Source organism: Panthera tigris, chromosome B3 (genome assembly GCF_018350195.1).
Source record: "Panthera tigris isolate Pti1 chromosome B3, P.tigris_Pti1_mat1.1, whole genome shotgun sequence".
Lineage (NCBI taxonomy): Eukaryota > Metazoa > Chordata > Mammalia > Carnivora > Felidae > Panthera > Panthera tigris.
Window position 1 is genome coordinate 109676270 of NC_056665.1, and position 18915 is coordinate 109695184.

Here is an 18915-nt window from a genome sequence, read left to right on the forward strand (position 1 = left end):
TGGCTCTGTGTTTAAGTGAAAATGTCCATCAGTGATTCTCATATCTGAGAATTCTCATATTTGAACTCTTACCACAGGGCAGAACTGCTGGAGTCAACATTTTAATTAATTAATCAATTAATCAATTTGGAGTCAACATTTTGGATGAATTCGGGTGCAGCTGGTCTAGTAGCTGTGGTAGTTTTACAAGGAGCTTTATAATGAACTTAAAATCCATACTCTTTCATTATGCTCAACTCCATTTGTTTTCATGTAAATTCCCTTCCAGCTAAGGATATGTGCTGCCAGCTCACAAATGGCAGATTGAATAAGAACAAACTCAGGGATTAAATGTATTTTTATGGTAATGACCATCTAGAGGAAACCTTTGCCTCCTAGGTCTTGCTTCTCAAATTCGGTCAGATATTTTCCAAGAATGATAAGGATATCTGTATGGGCCTGAGTAAAATTCACTGACTGCGTTTTCCTACGTTATACATATTTCTTCTTTGCCTTAAAAATCAGGATGGGGAACTTCTCATTCTCCATTCTCTCTTGGCATTTTACAGAGAAATCCATCATTACAATAGATTTTCTTATTCTCTTTAATTCTTGCCCTTTTTTATCCCTAACATTGGCTGATTCTATTCTTCTACATGCCGTTTTGAGAAGAGTCTTATTATTTTATTAGAAAGCTCTCCCCAGAAATTACAAAATAAAATCCAGCAGCTAAAAAAAAAAAAAAAAAAAAAAAAAAAAAATCTCGCTCAAATTAAGTTGCTTTAAAGCAGTTGGTTCTCAATTATTTTTTTCCCAATGGGTCAGCCTTTGAAAAGAACAAATGACTACTTATCCTGCCATAGGGTGAGTTATTTGGCTCTGGTTCCTGCTGAATTAATACCGCTTTTCAGGGATAAGGCAGTAAGAAAATGTGAGAAAAGTGTGTCAAGGGATAAATAAAATGGCACGTACTAAACCATTTAATTCAGCCATTACAAAGGTGTTTAATTGTCCTCGGGACATCTTTGTTTGCTGTTAAGCAAAGGGTCCTTGTTGCATTTGAAGGGTTCTGATTTCTAGGATGACGAGGTGTTCTGTAAATTTGGACAATGAGTTAGTTAAAAGCCATGAAGTTTCTTTTCTAAATCCTTTTCTGAAGATCTCATTTGTGCTCCGTTTCCTTTGCTACCTGGAGAGGACCGTGGGGATTTGTTCTGACTGCTTCTCTTATTGTTTCCCCCCAGGTTTCTATTAGATTTTATCAAATTAGGACAGGAATAACTTAGGGTTTTCATTGGAAACATTTTGATTATTTTCAGTTTATGTCCCTTTCGGGATATATGCCAGTCCAACCTCGGATTAGATGAAGTGCTCCTAATTTGAATGATCCAGTTAGAGCCGTGGTTTCACCGCCTCTTTTCTCAGCCTAGGAAAATTCATTCCTCAGTTCGCTTAGTACCAAGACCCTTTTTGTCCAATATCACACGCAAATGAAATGACCCTCTTCTATTACCTGGAAGGAGTTGGGAATGACTGAGGTTTCCAGGTGGATGTGGAATACTAAAACTCTTCGGGAACATCAAGTTCTTTCTGCACTCAGTTTTGTGCCAGAGGTTTACCCCTTCCACGATTATTTTATCTGCCTTCCAGAAATGTCCTCGTCCTTCTCTGCCATGTAACTCTCCTGAAGGAAGTGAGGACTCTTATCTCCTGCACCTACCAGTGTGCCTGATTAGTTTCTTTTTCACACTTTATCACCTAGAAAGAAAGATCTCTCTTGGTCCCTTAAGGATAGGAAGAGAGTCATCTTTGGTGTTTTTGTTTGTTTTGGTTTTGAATTGGATTTCTGCTTTATTGTTATAATAATGGATAGGTCCCTCCCCACTTTTATCCGTGACCTTGATTAATGTACATTGTGTGCAGGTAACTTGATCCTGGAATCCTAAAAAGCTGTTCTCTAGTTTTTTTCTGTTGAGCAAAATTAGCCTCCAGTACAATTTTTGTTTGAATGTTTAATGTTCAAACATATGTTTAGAAATTTTTTATATGTTTAAAAATATAGTCCTAGCATCTACTGATACTCTTTAATATATGTTTAAGTGTTTAACATCTATGTTTAAAAATATTGTTGTATCATCTACTTATACTAGGAGAAAAAGCAATGAAAACGTATCAAAGACTCTAGAAGATTGCATAACATTTTGAATTATAGGACAAAATTGTGGTTCTTTGTAATTCTTTTGCTAAGTGAAATTTATATGAAACAAATAACTCTCAAAAGCCTAAACTATCCACTTGGCTTGCCAGGACTCAGTTCATTTCAGCTAACAATTATTAAGCACCCTGTACTTTGTAAATCACTGGGCTATACCTAATTTAAGTTGGTAATACAGAAAAATGAAATGGATTAAAAAAGATAAGAAAAAAATCCAGCCAGGCTAAGTGCATCTTTAATCTCTAATCAGCCGTGCTTATAAACGCCTGAAGATACATTTACTCAGATTCTCTTCAGTTCCTCAACCTGAACTCTCATCAGATTAAAAATTTTTCTTAATTCTTTTATTAAAAATTTTTTTTTGTTTATTTATTTTTGAGAGAGAGAGAGTGTGTGTGAGCCAGGAGGGACAGAGAGAGAGGGAGACACAGAATCTGAAGCAGGCTCCAGGCTCTGAGCTGCAAGAGGGGCACAGAGCCCGTCATGGAGTTTGAACTCACAAACCAAGAGATCATGACCTAAGCCAAAGTCAGATGCTTAACCGACTGAGCCACCCAGGGGCCCCTAGATTAAAATATTTTTAGGAATTCTAATTAGATGTCATGTCAACAGTTTCAGTCTGATATAACTGTGGTAGCTAGAGATTAATTAAGCAGAGTGGAAGGAGTCAAAGAAAAACAGTGTATTAGAAGATAGATCAGGTAATTTTTTAGAAAAGGAATATAAACGCATAATGGTAGATTTGACCTTGTCAATATAGTAAATCAAATATAACAGTAAAATGATTAGAAAACTTATTTTTTATTCATTTAAATTTAATTATGATTTAGTTTTATTATTAATTAATTTTAATCGGTTTAATATCACTAATTAAGTTGTTGTTGTTATATTATTATTCTTTTAGCAAATGTTTTCTTTAGAGTCCTTCTGGGCCAGGTTCCTCTAGGCACCTGGAATAGGTCACAGACAAAACATCTTTGTCTATGTGGTGCTTTGCTTCTGGTGGGAGAAGAGCAAGACGTTAAACAATAAACATACTACATATGTAACTTAGGTAGGATGTTTAAAGGTGGTAAGTACTATAGAAAAAACAGAGCAAACAAAGGGAAGCAGGACTGGAGGTGTTACAGCCTCAAATAGGATGGGAAGTAGGCTTGCGGGGATATGTGTAGTAAGAGCACTCCTGGAAGAAAGGACAGTTAGGGCGAAGCCCTAATGTAGGATCGTTTCTAGGGAGTTCGAGAAAAACGGGGAGGCCGAGAGAGTCTGGAGTGGAATGAGCAACAGGGGCTCCTGGGTGGCTCAGTCGGTTAAGCGTCCGACTTCGACCCAGGTCATGATCTCACAGTTTGTGAGTTCAAGCCACGCATCGGGCTCTGTGCTGACAGCTTGGAGCCTGGAGCCCGCTTCGGATTCTGTGTCTCAGGCTCACACTCTGTCTCTGTCAAAAAGAAATAAACTTAAAAAAAATTTTTTTTTTTTTAAAAAAGGGATGAGCAGAGGGGGTGGGGGTCAGCCTTGCGGCCATCTTTAAAAAAAATTTTTTTTTAATGTTTATTTATTTTTGAGAGTAAGAGAGACAGAGCATGAGTAGAGGAGGGGCAGAGAGAAAGGGAGATATAGAATCTGAAGTAGGATCCAGGCTCTGAGCTGTCAGCACACAGCCCAGTGCGGGGCTGGAACTCACAGAGTGAGATCATGACCTGAGCCGAAGTCAGATGCTTTACCGACTGAGCCGCCCAGACACCCCATCTTTTTTTTTTTTAAGTTTATTTATTTATTTTGAGAGAGAGAGAGAGAGCAGGGGAGGGTCAGAGAGAGAGAGAGGGGGAGAGGGAGAGAATCCCAAGTAGGCTCCATGCTGCCAGTGGGGCTTGAACTCATGAACTGTGGGACCATGACCTGAGCCTAAATCAAGAGTTGGATGCTGGACTGGCTGAGCCACCCAGGCGCCCCAAGCCTTGCATCCATCTTCAGGAGTGAAGTGAGAAGCCCTTAAGGATTGTGAGCAAAGGAGTGTGAGTTAACATTTTAGTAGCACCACTCTGGCTGCTGCGTTGAGAATGGTACTTAGAGGGCAAGGCTGGAAGGAGGGAGACCTGCTAGGGATTTAGTGCAGGCTTCCAGGTGGAGGTGGTGAGAACGGTAATATCCTGACTACATTCTGAAGGGAGACCAAAGAGGATTCTCCGAGGCATTGGATATGAAGTGTGAGAGAAAGAGAGAAGCCGACTTGTGATGGAGGAGGAAAACCAAGAGTGTTGGGTCCAGAAAGGTGAAGGCTGAGAATCGACCGTTGGTTCTAGTGGAAGGTGGTTATTGATGACCTGAATTCATGGTGCCCTTGATGAGGGAGCAGTTTTGGAGGCATGGCCGTGGTCTGATTGGTGTGGGTTCGGTTAAGAGAGAATGAGGAGGAGGGGACCTGAGAACACAGGCGACTCTGTCTGGGGAGTTTTGTCATAAAGGGCGGCAGATAAGTAAAGCAGTAGTTTGTGGGAACTGGGGTCAGACAAAATTCTTTTGTCAGTAAAAAGTATTAAAAATCTGGAGGTCTTGTTTTTGTGGTGAATTAACAGCGTGGATCTACACTGATGCGAATGGTCTAAGGGAGAGGGGGAGAAGGGGATGATACAGGAGAGAAAGGAGGCAATGTCCTCGAGCAGGCATAAAGGGATGGGATCTGGGGAAGGAGTGAAGGGATCAGCTTTAGGTCTGAAAAGGCCAGGTCATGGCGTGCTAACAGGCTGGAGGCAGGGACATTTTGATAGGTGGATTGGACAGGGAATGGATGTGCTCTGGGAGCAGGGTCTCAGCTGAAGAGTGAGGATGGGAGAGGAGGTGTTGGAAGTTCGAGGAAGAGACGCCCTACTTGGGCGTCACGGTGAGACCAGTCAGCACAGGGACAGATCTTCTTCCAGCCACATCCAGTAGGATGAGTGTTGGTACGAGCGAGCGGAGTGTAGTGATAAAGAGCCAGGAACACACAAGAAGGCACAAGGAGGTGTTTGTAAGAAGTGATCATGGAATTGAAAATGGAAAAGGATGAAAGGTAGGATATCAGTGGGAGCGAGGGACAGTGAAAAGCTGGCAGAATCAATGGCGCTAGAATGAACTGAAAAGATAAGGCCCGTTGTTCACAAATGAGATGCCTGGGGCACCTGGGTGGCTCAGTCGGTTAAGCGTCCGACTTCGGCTCAGGTCATGATCTCACGGTCCGTGAGTTCGAGCCCCGCGTCAGGCTCTGTGCTGACAGCTCAGAGCCTGGAGCCTGTTTAGGATTCTGTGTCTCCCTCTCTCTCTGACCCTCCCCCATTCATGCTCTGTCTCTCTCTCTCTCAAAAATAAATAAAACGTTAAAAAAAAAAAATGAGATGCCTGAAATTGAGACCTCCAGGAGTTGCAGTTATTAGTAATGATGAGGTCTGGGGTATGACCATGACAGCGAGTGGTTGAAGCAGAGCAGAAGACAAGTTTGTTGCAGAAGAAGAACGGAAGAAATGGAGAGGCCAGGAGCTTCCTCAGTTGTATGCTGAAATTGCCAAGAAAGAGAAATTGTGTTGGAGAGAGGACAGCGGGGAAGGAATTAAATGAGGAATGACAAGGAATGACAGAGGTCAGTAGATAACTGTGACAGTGGAGATGGTCTGATGACATGAGAGTCAAGACTGGAGCACTTTGGGGACAGAGAGAGTGGAGAATGATCTGGAAGTGAGGAGCAAGGACCCCATGGTGCAAGGGGTATAAGAGAGAGCAGAGCCAGCACTTGAGGGGGTCAGATTGCAGCAAGAGCAGAGAGAAGACACCTGTCAGAGAGGGTTTGGACACTGGCGACTTTGCTGACGGTGTTCTACAGGTTCATCGCCAGTGGAAGGGCCTCCCGCGTTAAGAAGAGGTGGGTGATGAGAAAAACTGGGGCGTGTGCAGAGTCTTAAGGACATCAGAGTGAGAGAACAGAAGGGAACCTGACAGCCTGGAGTGTGTGTGTGTGTGTGTGTGTGTGTGTGTGTGTGTGTGTGTGCGCGCGCGCACTGATGGACATAGCAGGGAAAGAGGCATCCTGGGATGAGAGCTGGTGACCTCGAGGTAGATGGTGGTGTCAGGGCTGTGAACATCGGGCCCAGGGAGGAGTGAGTGCCTGGGCTGACACTTGTCCCTGTCCAGCCGGGCGAGGACATCCGGGGAAATGGAAACTCAGTCCTGGTGTACAGGGCTAACCCTTGAGTGCGGAGTTGACATGTCTGCAGGAGCTGAGGGGGTAGAAGGCTAGTGGGGAGCTTGGAGTTGGTGTAGGGCCCGCCCCTGCCCCTGTGAGGAGAGGAAGACGTACCCTGAGTGTTTCAGATCTTGCCCTTGACTCCTGTCCTGCTAATAAAAGTGGGCACTTCTCAAGTGAATCCTTAACAGTCTCTGGAGGTGAGTGCTTATTACCTTTATTCCCAAAGGAAATTACTGGTGTCACACAGCCTCTTAGTAAGAGGCAGGACTTGAGCCCAGGTGTCTCTGACTCTAACTGCAGCTCATTTACAGTTAATTCAGTGGCTATATATCCTCCATGATAAATACTCTAAGTGTCAAGACTAAACTGCTCACGACCTTATGAACCTTTTATTTATTTGTTTGTTTGTTTGCTACGTTTATTTTTGTTTAGTTTGAGAGAGAGAGAGAGAGAGAGAGAGTGAGTGAGTCCCAAGCAGGCTTCACACTGTCAGTGTAGAGCCTGATGCAGGCTCGAACTCATGGACAGTGAGATCCTGTCCTGAGCTGAAACCAGAGTTAGACGCTTAACCAACTGAGGCACCCAGGCGCCCTTATTTATTTATTTTATTTATTTATGAAGGATTCTTTTTTTTTTTTTTTTTTAAATGTTTGTTTATTTTTGAGAGAGACAGAGACAGAATGTGAGTGGGTTAGGGGCAGAGAGGGAGGGAGACACAGAGTCCGAAGCAGGCTCCAGGCTCTGAGCTGTCAGCACAGAGCCCAGTGCGGGGCTCGAACCCACGAGCTGTGAGATCATGACCTGAGTCGAAGTCGGACACTCAACCGACTGAGCCACCCAGGCGCCCCTGTTTATTTATTTATTTTAAAAAATGTTTATTTATCTTGAGAGAGAGAGAGAGAGAGAGAGAGAGAGAGAGAGAGAGAGAGAGAGAGAATCCTAAGCAGTCTCCACTGTTAGCACAGAGCCTGATGCGGGGCTGGATCCCACAACCATGAGATCATGACTGGAGCCGAAATCAAGAGACTGGGCCACCCAGGCACCTCCTTCTTTTTCTTTTTTCTTTTTTTCTTGAATGGGGTTTGTCTTTAAATACGTATGGCTTTGGCTTAGACTGAGAGTGCCTTTGGGTTGGGAAGTCTCTCTCCTCACAATTCCTTGTACAAGACCGTCAAGGCCATGTGAGGACTTAATTCTTTTGTCAGTAAAAAGTATTAAAAATCATTGTCTCTTGTCAGCTAACCTGCGGTGATTAAAAAAAAAAATATATATATATATACATACATATATATATATCAACATGCTATTTCCAAACCACTTCTTGAGCAAACATCTGAAAGTTAGACCAAGTCCTAGGAAGCTGGTAAAACTGTGGAATACACACACATCCCCAGAGTGATAGACCTTTGAGATTTTGATAAGTTTAAAAGGGTTTCTGAGGCTTCTCATTTTATAACTGCCGTTGTCTCTTTTCAATAGCTGAGCAGGAAGACACTCAGAAGAAAACCTTCACCTGCTGGATAAACTCACAGTTGGCAAAGGTGAGGAAAAAAAGAACAAATAGAGCTATAAATATATTTAAATTACTTCTCCTACTCCCTCCCTTTGGGTCCCCCAAATGGTACTGGGGAGGTGTAAAAAAGGTTGAAAGAATGTGCTGAAGTCACCGTGATCTTGTTTAGATGTATTTGTCATTCTTTCCCAACACAAAAAGGAGACACTTTTGCTAAGGATATGGGAGATCTCTTTTAGCAAATGTAATAATAATAGTAATAATGATTCGTACCTATGTATGGAGGGTTATGTGTTAAACAGTGTCCTAAGCTTGGTAAATATAATGGATTTGCATCACATTTACATGACTTTACAACATCCTCATGAGACTATTACTCCTGTTTAAAGAACAAGGAAACTAAGGAAAAAGAAGTTCTGTGACTTGCCTAATGTTGCACTGTCACACCGCTTATAAGTGATAGTGCTGGGATACAAACCCAGCAGTGTGGACCCAGAGGCCTTTTTTTTCTTATTTTTAAAAAATGTTTATTTATTTATTTTGAGGGGGGAGGGGCAGAGAGAGAGGGAGATAGAATCCCAAGCAGGCTGTGTGCTGTTAGCGCAGAGCCCAGTGAGGGGCTCGAACTCGTGAACTGTGAGATCATGACGTGAGCTGAGATCAAGAGTCGGATGCTTAACTGACTGAGCCACCCAGGCGCCCCAAGGCCTTGTTAATCACTGTGCCATCCTGCCTCTCGGTGATGCCAAGTGCCCGAAATAACCTAGATATAAAATGAATAAGCCTCTTCTCACAGGCTCCCCATCCCTGCACGATGCAATTCTGAGAAGGGTAAGTTCATAAACAGATTACTCCATAAATGTAATCTACTCCCCAAATGGGTCACTACTGGCGTTTTTGAATGTCTTTAATGCCGCCTCTATGCACAGGTTTTCAGCTCTCAGCGAAGGTACCAGAGTGTGGTGCTACTGGAAATTTGCCATGAGATAAATTAAATTCACTGCTTTTCTTACCATGCTTTGACATAGAACTTTGTGTGTTCTCTCTCATTCTGTTACTTAAAAATCACTACCGAATTTGAGCTTTTGTGAAAACACAAAGCGCATTTATTGATGAGAATCCTAAGGGTATTATGTTTTTGGACCAAAGTTTGAATGAATGTTTTTCTTGTGACCTTTTGTAGCGCACTCCTCCCTCGGTCGTGTCAGACCTATTTGCGGACATTAAAAAGGGGCATGTCCTCCTGGACCTGCTAGAAGTACTCTCAGGACAACAGTTGGTGAGCTTTTTAAGTGACATTAAAAGCCTTTTATTGATTAAAATCTTTTTTTCATATTTCTAAGTGATCTATTTTGCTTGAATTTCATAGCCTCGAGACAAAGGATCTAATACCTTTCAGTGTAGAATCAATATAGAACATGCCCTGACATTCCTAAAAAACCGATCAGTGAGTATGAATTTCATCGGAAGATTCACAGGAGAAATTAATGCAATGAAATATTTTCTCCTTTTAACCCGTGTTTCTTCTTTTCCAGATCAAGCTAATAAATATTCATGTCACTGATATCATAGACGGAAACCCATCCATCATTCTTGGCCTAATTTGGACAATTATACTGCACTTTCATGTAAGTAGTGTGGTGGTGTGGAAGTTATTTCTGTTCGGATTACTGCAGAATGAAATAAGTGTTAGGCAAGAAGATTCAGTCCTGCGTTTCTTGCAGAAAAAGGACACTCTAACCCTTGACGGGTGGACCTTTGCCACTGATGTTATTTTGCAGTTGCAAATTGAATGCGGAATTATGGTATCTTGACTGATCTGCAGTGTCAGCACCACTGTCACTAGAACCTGCCGTGATAAAATTTTGGGTATTATTGTTTACTTACTTTGGCAGAAGAGAGGAAGCTTCCGGAGTCAATTTGTGAGAACCAACCCACTAAACTTGGTAGAATCTCCTAGTTTCGAGGACCCTTGTTCAATCTAGTTAATCCCACAGCATTTCGTCCTGTCCCCAGACTGACTCCTTGATGAATTTCACTCCACAAATAATTTAAACACCTATTACGTTCTAGCTCTTGTGCCAGGACACCAAGAAAACAACAACAAAGACACTGTTGGTCCTGACCTTCTGATACTTACGATTGATAAATATATTCTTCCAGACCCGGGATTCCGAATTCGTGCAGGTTTTCTGCAGTTACCTAAAAAGTTGCATGTTGTATCTCTCCGTAATTACTTTGAAGATAATTTAAATAATGTGGGAAACAAATGTTATTTTATGAAAACCAGAAAATAACATAAGTACTTTGTATAAGATTTAAAACATGTAAGGTAAGAACAGTGTATGATTTCTGGATACCTACGTTTGAAGTTCTAGTAAAATAAAATGCGTGAGGATGATGAAAACCAAGTTTAGAATTGTGTTTTTTGCCTCTGGGAGAGGAAGGAAATAGAATCACAGAGGGAAAGACAGAAGGCTTAAACTGTATCAGTGTTTTATTTTTTTAAAAAAATATGAACCAAATGTGGTAAAATGTTAAAATTTGACAATTCGTAGGTATTTATTATATTTTTTTCCTCCATACTTTCCAGGATATTTGAAGTATAATTAAAAATTTTAATACAGGTAGTAAAAGGCAAATAGAATCACCTATAATTCTACCACTCTGTGATAACCATTAAATAATTTGCTGTGCAGTCTCCCATGATACATGCAGTAGGAATAAACATATATATTTGTTTATGTTTGTATGTCCTAAACAGAATGGTCCTGCTATCCAAACTTTTCAACCTGTTCTAATGAACGTCTTTCTGAATTTATATGTGTGTTTTAATGGAGGCATGGTGTTCTCTTGTAAAGTGCTATATCTTATTAATGGACAGGCAGAATGCTCATAGTTTTATGATTATAAGCAATTCCAAAAAGACTACGCTCAGGGTAAAATTTTTGCGTACAATCTTCATTAGTTCCATGGGCCAAATTCTTAGAAGTAAAATTGTTGGGCCTTAAGTTTTGCTTTTTTTGGCTTTGCTTTACCGATGTAAATAAACTTTTGTTGAAGTATAACATACGTAGAGAAAAAGGTAGAGATCTTACGTATAGAGCTGGATGTATTCTTGTAAATTAAATACATCCACGTAACCATCCCCCAAGATATAAATAGAAAACATTGCCTGAATCCCAGAGTTCCCATGTATTTCTCCCAGTCCTTACCCCCTTCCCTAAAGAAACCAGCACTTTGATCTCTATCGCTGTTTAGCTTAGCATCTTTACCTCCATATGAAGAGATTATAACTGAAGTGACTTACATATGCTGTATACTCTTTTGTGTTAGATTTCTTTCACTTAACATCATCTATGAGTTTCAACTTGTTGAAGCGTGCATTGCATCGGTAGGTCTTTTGTTTTTGTTGTTGTTGAGTATAGTTGACGCACAATTAGTTATTTTAGTTTCAGGTGTAGAACTTTGTGGTTTGACAAGTTTATGCATTTTGCTGTGTTCACCACAAGTGTAACTACCATCCATCTGTCCTGTTATGTCACGGTTATAATATCATTGACTGGATTTCTTTCTTTTTCCTTGTCGTGTGTGACTGTATCACTGCGTGAATATGCCAGAGCTTACTTACTCTTCTGTTGATGGGCATTTCTTTTGTTGCCATTTTTCAGCTGTTACGAACAAAGCCGCTAGGCCCATTCTTGTATATTTGCCTTTGGTGGTACAAGCCCTCATTTCTCTCATATATATATCTAGGAGTGGATTTGCTCGGTCATAAGGCGTGTGATCTTCAGCTTTGGTAGGTAGTGCCAGTTAGTTTTTCAAAATGGTTGCCCTGATTTACCCTGTTACAGAGTTTGGAGATCCCTTCTCCAATCCCTGCAAATACTTGACGTTAAAATTTTTTTATTTTAGCTGTGCTATCGCGTGTAATGATTTATAGAAATTTTACAATATATTCTGGGGGCGCCTGGGTGGCTCGGTCGGTTGTGTCTGACTTTGTCCCGGGTCACGATCTCGTAATTCGTGGGTTTGAACCCTGCATCTGGCTCTGTGCTGACAGCTCAAAGCTTGGAGCCTGCTTCAGATTCTCTCTCTCTCTCTCTCTCTCGCTCTCTCTCTCGCTCTCGCTCTCGCTCTCTCTGCCCTTCACATGCTCCCGCTCTGTCTCTCAAAAATAAATGCTATATATATGTGTGTGTGTGTAGCTATATGCAATACAAGTCCTTTGTTGAGTGTATATGAATTGCAGATATCTTCTCTGATTCTGTGGCTTGCCTTCTCAATCTTTCAATGAATAGACATTCATGATTTTAATGTAGTTCAACTTTATCAACTTCCTTTTTTGGTGGCTAGTATGTTCTGTGTCCTGTAAAGAAATCTTTTCCTGGGGCGCCTGGGTGGCGCAGTCGGTTAAGCGTCCGACTTCAGCCAGGTCACGATCTCGTGGTTCGTGAGTTCGAGCCCCGCGTCAGGCTCTGGGCTGATGGCTCGGAGCCTGGAGCCTGTTTCCGATTCTGTGTCTCCCTCTCTCTCTGCCCCTCCCCCGTTCATGCTCTGTCTCTCTCTGTCCCAAAAATAAATAAAAAACGTTGAAAAAAAAAATTAAAAAAAAAAAAAAGAAATCTTTTCCTTTGCTAACATCTTGGAGATATTCTCTTACACTCTTTTCTTAAATAGTTCTGTCCAATGGGAGTTTCTGCAATGATGGTAATGATCTGTAGCTGCACCATACAGAACAGTAGCCACTGGTCTCTTGTGGCTATTGAACACTTGAAATGTGGCTAGTATGACTGAGGAACTAAATTTTAAATTTTATTTATTTAACTTAAATAATAGCCACATGTGGCTAGTGACTATTGTATTGGACAGCACAGTTCTGAAAGCTTAATTGTTTCGCATTTTTACATTTAGAGCTACAATCTTTCGAGAATGAATTTTTTTTTTTGAGCATGTTAGGTTAAAGCAGTCAAGATAATTTTCTTTGCATATGGCTGTCCAGTTGACCCAACATCATGTATTGAAAAGACCTACTTTTTCCTACTGTCCTGTAGTGTCAGTAACTTCAAAAACCAAGTAACCATATATGTGTGGCTCCATTGTCAGATTGTCAGTTCTGTTCCATTGTTTATCCCTGAACCAATGCTATAGTATGTCTGTTTCTATAGCTATATAGAAAAGTCTTGATATCTGATAGTGTCCAACTTGTTCTTTGGGATCATCTTGGTTATTCCTTGCTATTTGCATTTTCATATAGTTTTTTAAATTGAGATGTAATTGGCATTTGCCATTGTGTAAGTTTAAGGTACACGGCATGTTGGTTTGATATTCATATGAGTTTTATAAATAACCTGTTCATTTACATACAATCTGTTGGAATTTTAATGAGGATTGCGTTGAATGTATAAGTTGGAAAAAGTTGGCATTGGTAAAATTTGCATTGTTTAATCTATGAATCCAGTATTTTTATTATTGCTCTGTCCAAAATATTTCATGTTCACTATGATTTCTTATTTGACCTATGGGTTCTCTAACATTCTATCGCTGAATATCCAAATAGTTGGGGATTTTGTTTGTTATACCTTTGTTACTGATTTCTAGCTTAATTTCAGTGTGGTCAGAGAATACCATCTGAATGGTTTCAGTTCTTCAAAACTGCTGAAACTTGTTTTATGGCTCAATTTTAGTAAATATTTTATATGGATTTGAAAAGAATGTTGATTCTGCCATTTGAGGTACAATGGAGTATGCCAGTCAGATCAGGTTTATTAATTGTGTTGGTCACGTCTACTGTTACTGGTTGTCTGGAGAATCTATTAATTATTAAGAGAAGTGCACTTCTCTCAATAATACATGTTGCTATGTGTGTAAGTTTGTCTTTTAAAGTTTTCCATAGGTGTTATCTTACCGCCTCCAAAAAAATCGGGACGAATTTTTGTGTTTACCAGCAACATGGAAAAATCCAGTTTCTCACATTCTCACTAGATGATAACATCACTAAATGTTATCTTTTAAAATTTTTTGCCTGTGTTATAAATGAAGGAACTGTCCCTCTTGCTGTATACATTTTGCTTTCTTACATGACTAGCGAGGTGATTTTTTACATATTTGATGGCAATTTTTTTTTCTTTTTTGGGACTCATATATTTGACTATTTTGTTCTGTATGTGTTTTTGTTTCCTATTGGTTTGTAATCAAGGATGCGTTCTAACTCTTGGTGCCCAGTCTCTTGGAAGACACTCTAGAGTAGGATCTCAGCTTAGGTCAATTCAGTTGAGAGTAACAGGTGTTGAGCACCCGAGAAGTGCTCTGTAAGCATGTTGGGATGAATAGAGACTTGCCCTCGGTGGAACGAAATGCCTGAACAAGGAAGGGCAGGAGCAACCCAAGTCCACTGAAAGAAAGCCTAAGTGTAGCCCGAGATTCCAAATGCTGTTATTCAAGGATTTGTCCAGTGCTTTTTCCACCATGAGTAGGCTCTCACTGCTACCTGATTCTTTTCAGGTCTTGTTTTGGCTGAAGGTTTAGCCTCAATGCTTTTAACTTATGATTTGTATGTGTCGACTATTATTATGTGTTCCTTAGATCGAAGAGCTTGCCCGGACTCTTTCTTGCAATTACAATCAACCTTCCTTGGACAGTGTGAGTGTGGCTGACTCATCTCCTACCTCAAGTCCTCCAGCCAAGAAATGCTCCAAAGCCCAAGAAAGATGGCAGATGTCTGCAAAGAAGGCTCTTCTCTTGTGGGCTCAGGAGCAATGTGCCCCGTAAGTAGTTTGCTCTGACCACGGGAGACACACAGGGTGACTTTACCCGCTAACACAACCTTACCGACTCCAGGTCTGAAAATAAGGCTGACTGGGTATATAACATACGTCGGAACACTTCCCTCTCCTAAAAGGAAAATGTTTACTATCCTTTCTTTTGGAGTGAATCTTCCAAATGCAGACGTTCGTCCAAATCAGCCACACTAGGAGCTTTTTAAAAGTCAGGACTACATTTTTCTTGACTGTGTATCCCCAGAAGCTAGCACAATGTAAGTTCCTGGTAGGCGCTCCATAAATGTGTATTGAATGAATAAATGAACAAATGAAGGAATAAGGAATCAACACATAAAATTATCCCTTGGAACTGCATAGGACTACATTAAAACACCACAGTCCCCATTGTTTAGAAATTTGTAGCTCAGTCAAGGAACAGAAGCCAGAAAATAGGAGGTTTTTTTTTGTTTTTTTTTTTTTTAAGTGGGGATGATGATAGGAAGTTAGTGTCCAGAATTCTGTTTTACAAAGAAAAAGGTTTGCTCTTGGCAGACATTTACTTTTTCATTTTAAACACTTGCTGGGATGGGATTTAGGAAAAATAAGGAGTTAGGATGCAGAACTCCCCGTGAGATGAGCTGTAGAGTTCAAATGGCCTTTCTTCTCCCATCGCAGCATGGTCTGCATAAATAGAGGCATAACTGTGTAGCTAAGAGCTCACAAATGGTGGGCTTCTGAGTAGCTTCTTCCCAGTAGTAGGCTAGGATGTTAACTTCTGCCTCCGGCCTTTCTTTAGTTGTCATGCATCCTCTGTATTTCGTGAAGGACAAAAAGACATACAGATCTTACAAGGTTTTACATACAGCAAATGGACTTTTTCTTGAATCTTCTAGAGATGGTTTTATTTCCATTTTCTATATTTTTTAATCCAAAAGAATCCAAAATAAATAATAATAATAATTCTATATTTTTTAATTGAAAATAATGTGTGAAGAGCATTATCAAATCATATTCAGACTTGTTTCATTTATCTGTAAATAAATTTCAAACCACTTGGAAGTCCAAATGTTTTGCCACAGTTTACCTTTTCTCCATGTCTTTCCCTACTTTCCAACTATGAGCTGTGCTAAACTTGTCAAGAAGTAGTGAATCCTTCTGAAGTAACTCATCAGGAGTTTATTCTAGTTTGGGCCCTCATTGGTGACATTTTTAGGGGGCTTGCTTCGATATTCTATGTGTCCCTGGAACTCATCCGAGATCCAGACTATGGGGAGACTATGTTGTAAGAAATGTGTCGTATTCTCACGTTTCTGAAGGAGATGAAGCGGGGACCCGGTTTGCAACTTCTAAATGAGCTGAGGTCCTGCCAGTCACTCTGGAGCCCTAACCCGCCCTCTCTAACACCTGGCAGCAGCTTGTTCTCTGTGGGATTGGTGTCCACTTGTCAGTGCAGAGCCCATCTCACAGCCTGGGGCTTTATTGAGGGCAGCGCCTGCCAGTCAGCACTTAGCCGGTTCTGATCCCCGCTCTGCCCTGCCCTCGGCCCCAGCCATCCCTTTAGCCAGTTGTGCTTAGTGTTCTGAAGCCCGGAGCCTGCGTTCGAGTCGTGGCTCCGAGCAGTTTCTAACTGGTGACTTCAGCTACTGAATCTCTTTGCGTTGGAGTTTCCTCAGTCATAAAACTGTGGACAATACTAACACTTCATAGCGTTATTAGGTGTATTATAGAAATTATTTTTTAAGTATTTAGAACAGTTTCTGAACAAAGTGTGGACCACATAAAGATTTGTTAAGCAAGACAAAAATCACCGAATACCATGTAGTTTTATCACAGTCATAGTTTAGGCGTTTTTTCCTAAGAGGTTCAGGAAAGCCCAGGTCGTCTGAGGTTGACTATTTCTCGAGCGGTTTTTCTCATTTGATTGATACCTTAAATGGGTCCATTGAATTTCCTCATATTTTTTATGACATATTAAAGGAAAATACAGTTGTCCTGGATTATTTCCCACATAGGCAACTGTGCTCTTAAAACATCTTCACTGGGGGCGCCTGGGTGGCTCAGTCGGTTAAGTGGCCGACTTCGGCTCAGGTCATGATCTCACGGTCCGTGAGTTCGAGCCCCGCGTTGGGCTCTGTGCTGACAGCTCAGAGCCTGGAGCCTGTTTCAGATTCTGCGTCTCCCTCTCTCTGACCCTCCCCTGTTCATGCTCTGTCTCTCCCTGTCTCAAAAATAAATAAAACGTTAAAAAAAAAATTAAAAAAAAAAACATCTTCACTGATCCCTTGTCAAATGCAGAGTTGTGATTGATGGAATGATTTGAAATATATATATATATTAAGCACATTTATATGCCAGATACCATTTGGGGATGAGCCTACTGTAGGAGACAAGGAGGACAAGGCCCTTACTTTCCAGGGGCTTGGCCCACAGCAGATGGATCAATGTCATAACTACAGTTGGCAGTAAAGTCAGGAAGGACTTACGATGATTGAGAATGTCAAAGGTGGGAGGGTGGCTTTTATCTGAGGCGACCATGGAGCACCTTTCTGAGAAAGAGACCTTTGAGTGAGGACTGAAGGAGAAGGCTTCAGGTGTATGAAGATCTGGGAGAAAGAGCATCCGTGCAGAGGGATTAAAAGGAGCGTAGGGGTGCCTGGGTGGCGCAGTCGGTTGAGCATCCCACTCTTGGTTTTGGCTCAGGTCATGACCCCAAGGTTGTGGGATCGAGTCCCGTGAGTCCCGTGTTGGGCTCTGTGCTGAGCATAGAGCCTGCTTTATACTCTCTCTCACTCTCACTCTCTCTCTCTCTCTCTCTCTCTCTCTTTCTCTCTTTCTCTCTCTCTCTCTTTCTCTCTTTCTCTCTTTCTCTCTTTCTCTCTTTCTCTCTGTCTTTCTCTCTTCCCCTCTCCCTCTCTTCCTCACCCCCACTTGCACTCTCTCTCTAAAATAAAACTTAAAAAAGAGCACGGTGTTGAGAAAGGAATGAAGCCAGAGTGGCTACAACATTGTAAGAGAGGGAGATACAAGGGTGGAAGTTGTAGGCAGGGGACAAACTATGTTAGGCCTCGTGGGCCAGACTGAGAGATGTTATTCCGATAAGCTATGGCAGGGTTTTGTTTGTGAGAGAGAGAGACAGAGAGAGAGAGAGAGAGAGAGCATAGGTGGGAGAGGAGCAGAGAGGGAGGGGGAGAGAGAGAGAGAATTTTAAGCATGCCCAACTCAGGGCTGAATCTCCTGATGGTGAGATCACAACCCGAGCTGAAATCAAGAGTTGGCTACTTAACCGACTGAGCCACCCAAGGGCCCCGACAGGGTTTTTGTTTTTGAAAAAAAATTTTTTTATTGTAGTAAAACATATAGAACATAAAATTTACCATTTTAACATTTTTAAATGTCCAGTTCGGTGGCATTAAGTACATTCATACTGTGATGTAACCATCACCACTATCCATCTCCAGAACTTTTCTCATCTTATGAAACTAAAACTCTCTCCCAGCCTTTCCTCCCGTAGCCAGTGGTCTACTTTTCTTTATCTATGAATTTCATTACTCAAGGTGCCTTACATGAATGGAATCATACAGGATTTGCTCTTTGGTGACCGGTTTCTTATACTCTGCATAATACCGTCAAGGTTCTTCCATGTTGTAAGATGGGTCAGAACGTCTTTCTTTTTTAGGGCCGAATAATATTCCACTATATCAATACATCACAGTCTGTTCATCCATTCATCTGTGATGACTAGTTTTAAGCAGAGGAGTGATAAGCTACTGACCATTAAAGTGGCACAATGTATCATATAATTTGTTCTAACGAGAAAGAAATTGTTTCCGCTAGTGAAAGGAACTTAATTACACGTAGAAGTCTAAAGCCAGTGCCGAGCCAACAGATTCCTGAATGAAGAGCATTAAACTTGCGTGGCTGTTGTCGCTTGGAGGGCTTTTGGAGACACAGATTTCAGATCTACCTGCGGAGTTTAATGCAGTAGGTTTGGGGTTGCGTCCGACTGAGAATTTGTATTTCTAGCACTTGCAGCCCAGGTGACGCTGATGTTGCTGGTCCAAGGGCCACACTTTGAGCACCGATGTTCTGCGGTACCAGGAGCCTCATCAAAGCTGGCATTTCACTTTAATATGACCACAAGATTAAAATAAAATATTTTCCTAGAATATGTGATGTATTTGATTCCCTGAAATCTGTTTTCATTACTATTGAATATGGTGGATGTGCT

The 18915-nt window shown here is 41.2% G+C and overlaps 1 protein-coding gene across 1 annotated transcript in view; it reads left to right on the forward strand.

The window, feature by feature from the left end:
• SYNE2 (spectrin repeat containing nuclear envelope protein 2) overlaps positions 1 to 18915 on the forward strand; it is a 283558-nt gene that overhangs the window by 18223 nt on the left and 246420 nt on the right. Inside the window, exons 2-6 of the mRNA XM_042989863.1 lie at positions 7893 to 7954; positions 9110 to 9205; positions 9296 to 9373; positions 9462 to 9554; positions 14512 to 14693. Coding sequence (XP_042845797.1) covers positions 7893 to 7954; positions 9110 to 9205; positions 9296 to 9373; positions 9462 to 9554; positions 14512 to 14693 — 511 coding nt within the window. The remainder of the gene's footprint in view (positions 1 to 7892; positions 7955 to 9109; positions 9206 to 9295; positions 9374 to 9461; positions 9555 to 14511; positions 14694 to 18915) is intronic.